General features: G+C 46.5%; 1 protein-coding gene across 1 annotated transcript in view; it reads right to left on the reverse strand.

The window, feature by feature from the left end:
- PUF60 (poly(U) binding splicing factor 60) overlaps positions 1 to 3,975 on the reverse strand; it is a 20,239-nt gene that overhangs the window by 4,851 nt on the left and 11,413 nt on the right. Inside the window, 3 exon segments of the mRNA XM_035897697.1 lie at positions 212 to 347; positions 3,479 to 3,513; positions 3,516 to 3,659. Coding sequence (XP_035753590.1) covers positions 212 to 347; positions 3,479 to 3,513; positions 3,516 to 3,659 — 315 coding nt within the window.

Raw genomic sequence — 3,975 nt, forward strand, 5'->3', positions numbered from 1 at the left:
TTCCTGCTGTGAAGTTCATGCCCCTGTCATATCTATTCTATACCAAAATAAATTCCTGCTATGCTGCACAAATCAAAAGAAAATAAAAGTTCTTGACAAAGCAGGGCAAGGAGAAGGATTTCAGTTTCAATTCTCCTTCGTTGTGACCCCAGCAATAGAGACCCTTGCTTTGTGACAGGCACACAAGTGACAAAGAGAAGAGTAAACACACCTGTAATGACTCCGGGCGCCTGTGCTGCCATGACAGCCTGCGGCAACGCCCCTAACGGCTGGGCCAGAGTCAGCGCCGGAGATACCAGCCCAGGGGTTGCCAAAGTGCCGAGAACCGCAGCTCCCGCCACTGCTTCCTGCAAGACAAAACACCCCAAGAGAAAACCCCCAAGCGTTAATTCCGCATCAGGAAGCCATACTATGGGTGCATTCAGCCGAGGCTCAGCTGTTGTCACACCTAAGAAATACCAGGTGTATAGGTTCTGAGGAGGACAGCTCTCCAGCGCTACTGTAAAATAAAGTAGTATGCCACCCAGCCCGCCAGAGAAATGTAGCAGCTGTGAGACACCAAGCCTTGGAAGAAAAACCTTTTTTGCCACTCAAATTTCACCCATCCCCTCAAGCGGCCGAATGAAAGAAACCAAGGGAGTCAATACATGGTGTGAAAGATGCAGGCAATTCCAGAGCAAGAGGAATCTCTGCTTGTTTTCACTTTCTACACAAATCAAGCTTTTTACTGACGCTAAGGAATGTGATCCGTTTAAAAAGTCTGATGGGAGCGCCCACCCCACCCGCCCTGAGGACAGCACCGGGGCTCTGGGGCCACGTGAGAAACCAGGCGAGGGAGCTCCTACAGCTTCATTGCTTCCTAAGGGATATGGCAGAAGGTTAATCCTTGTCTGATTCAAGGAAGACTGCAGTCAAAAACACTACTGCAAGCACAGGGACAGGGCAAGGGAGAGCACAACACTGCTATTTTCAAAAGCTGCACACTTTTAGATCAGTTTACACAAAAAATCTCTCTCCAGTCTTTATCCTGTAGGTGCAGACACAACACAGCACTGGAGTGGGCCTTCGTGATCATAGCAACTGCACACAGTTATCACATTAGCCAACTTCTCAATGAGACAGCCACGTAACTAACTTCTGCCACCACCACCAGTTTTACTGGTAAGACCCTACTGAACCTCACTGCTTTCAATGGCTGGAAACTTCTTCCAAACTTCCAGCCATGATAACTGAAACATTTCATGACCACTTCCTTTGGTCTGTGTCGTCTGCACCTCTTCGCCCATCCCGCCACCCACTTGCCTCCATACAGACTGTACTTGAGCAAAAACCTGATGCGCCTTTCAGCATTTTCCTACAGTTATACCAAGCCAAACTGTTCAAGTTTCTTCCTGTATGTCAGGTTTTCCAGTTCTCCCAGTAACTGCAGTACTTCTCCATACCTTCTATAATCCAAACAAACATCCTGACTCTAGATGACCAGAATTCAAACGTTTGAGATGAACGCAGTTAAATGATAAAATGCTTTCATAAAACTACCCAAACTAATGTGCCTAAAATATACCCTAGGATCCCTTTCTTTGTTGTTGTCGCTTCCCAGGCTATTATACTCATGATTTAGTTACCCAGATCCTCCTCTTCTTTGTTTTCATGGGATTCCTATGAGCTCTGACACCATGGAGCAAAAAACTCTTCCTTAAACGCGGTATCTTGTACTATCCTAAATGCTGCACATGTCTCTTGCTCCAATCTGCTGCGATATTCCAATTCTCCTCTACATTAATAACGCAGCTCATCTCCGCGTTGCCAACTAATTCCAGTAGTACTCTCCTCCTAATGCCTAGAATAAGGCCACTCAGATTTTTACTGGAGATGAAGCAAGACCCATCTGTAAGCCATTTCACCAGAGGGAAGGGTCAGCAATTTCAGCACAGCTTGTTTCCATCTCTTCTTCTCGCTCGGCTACGCATCTCACTAGTGACAGGGTTTAGTGGTGGGATGGCAGGGTAAGGGTAATGGTTGGACTGGATGATCTTAAAGGCCTTTGCCAACCTAAACGATTCCATGATTCAAAACTCATCGTAATAGCGGTGGTCTTGTCTAACAGCTTCTCACAGGGGTCTCCATCAACTCCTGAACGGCTGATAGGATACGCTTTAATTTTTTTTCCCTAACGAAGTACAATAGTAGTCTTATCAAAGAAAGTTATGTTCATCTAGCAGGGCTATTTCCCTAGAACACCCAAACATTTTCACATCTCCTTCTTTTGAAAATTTTGTCCTTCCTTTAAAGCTAGTCTTCAATCCTTCCCCACCATTGGGGTGAGAACAAAGTCTGCAGACACCAGCCTTCCATGCTGCCTTAAACGCGAGTATCATGCTTGCTATTCTTCGGGCATCCAGCAACAGCCCTGACGTGACAGACTTGCTACAAACCTCCCCCAAAACTATTAAGTGTAAATCTGCAGATGACAAACTGAGCTTTACACCCACCTAGGATGCGACAATCCCACGTGCATCATTGGACAGTCTGCCTTATGCTTCTAAGGCAGGGGAAAATACTTATGTGAGCATTCGGTATTGTAACAAGGCCATCGTAACTTTTGACTACACTGGTCATTAGCTGTCCCCACTTTTTACTTAAATGGCTAACGAAACTTTTCCTAATAGCTTTAATTCTTTAACTTCTTCTACAAGACTGACTTATTTACTGTCACTGTCAGCTGATTAGCAGCACATATAGGCTGCACACCTCTGCAATTTTTTTTGCTTGTGAGAATTCAAGAACCCAGCAGTGCTGGAACTCCTTTCTTTCATGGTTTATGGCGACACAGGGGGAGATTCTACTGCCCAAGGCAAGGACGACAGACATGGATACGGGGATTTGCTTCAAAAGACAATCCTCCTCCATCAGTGCCTACTGGTCATAGCCAGGAGCTTCTGTTACTTCAAGCAAACTAAATCTGAGAACACCATGACTCCTGCATCAACATCCAATTCTGCTCCATCACTGCATTTCCTTGTTTCAGAACAGCCTAAAGCTACTACAGTTGTCTTCCACCTTACGGCACAGGCAGAGCCTTTTCAACAGCAGAGTTGTTGCTCATGCGACTATTCCTGCCCTCATTAGGCTGCCCCCTTTCAGGTACTTCCATGCATTCTTTTAGCCTCTACTGTAACCATTTCCCTAACCATTGATTTGCCTGTCCAGACAAAGAATCCCCTCCGGTCTTTCCCCACCGTTTCTTTAATTTCTGATCAGCCGTGCCAGACTCCATTCCAAAATGCCGGTGTATCAGATCCTCACAAGCGTCAGGGGCAAGCTTCTGCATGTGAAGTCCTGGGAACAGAGTAGGAGCTAGGCCAAGGGCTTGCGTTCAGACGAGTGGATGCCATTGGCTGGGAGAGTTTGCATGCTTGTTTCCAGCAGGGTCACAACCACCATCCACTTGGTTGAGTCACACCGGCCTATGCCTTACCTGTGCGGTGATCTTTGCTGTGGCAGGCGCCGCCGGGCTGGGGGTAATCCTCCTGGCGTAGCGGGTGTCAGGAGAGGCATCGGCGGAGTCACAGCTTTACCCACTCGGAGATACTGACCCCCGAGGTCGAAGAGGTTCATAGAGGAAACAGCATCTTGAGAAGACTGTGCTTTCTCATATTCTGCAGTGAGAAAGAGGAATATTTACAAATGACCCTTTCTACTCCTAAATCCAGTCACTCTCTTGTCACACAACTGTGATTTGTATTTGCAAAGACCAACTGTCTAGAGCTCCAGTGAGGAGACCCTCGGTGCTTAGCTCACTCGTCTCACCCCTCTGATCACGCGAGCATTGTTGAGAACAGTCAGCACAGCAATCTCTCTCAACCTACATAACAGTGAGTAAAAATATCTGGCTATTCATTATATTTCTAAGTTCAGGCACAGATCTGCTCCAAATGTATTTCTATCCCATTGCTTAATGCAATTCTTCTACCA

This window comes from Egretta garzetta, unplaced genomic scaffold, assembly GCF_000687185.1.
Source record: "Egretta garzetta isolate BGI_Z169 unplaced genomic scaffold, ASM68718v1 scaffold460, whole genome shotgun sequence".
Classification (NCBI taxonomy): domain Eukaryota; kingdom Metazoa; phylum Chordata; class Aves; order Pelecaniformes; family Ardeidae; genus Egretta; species Egretta garzetta.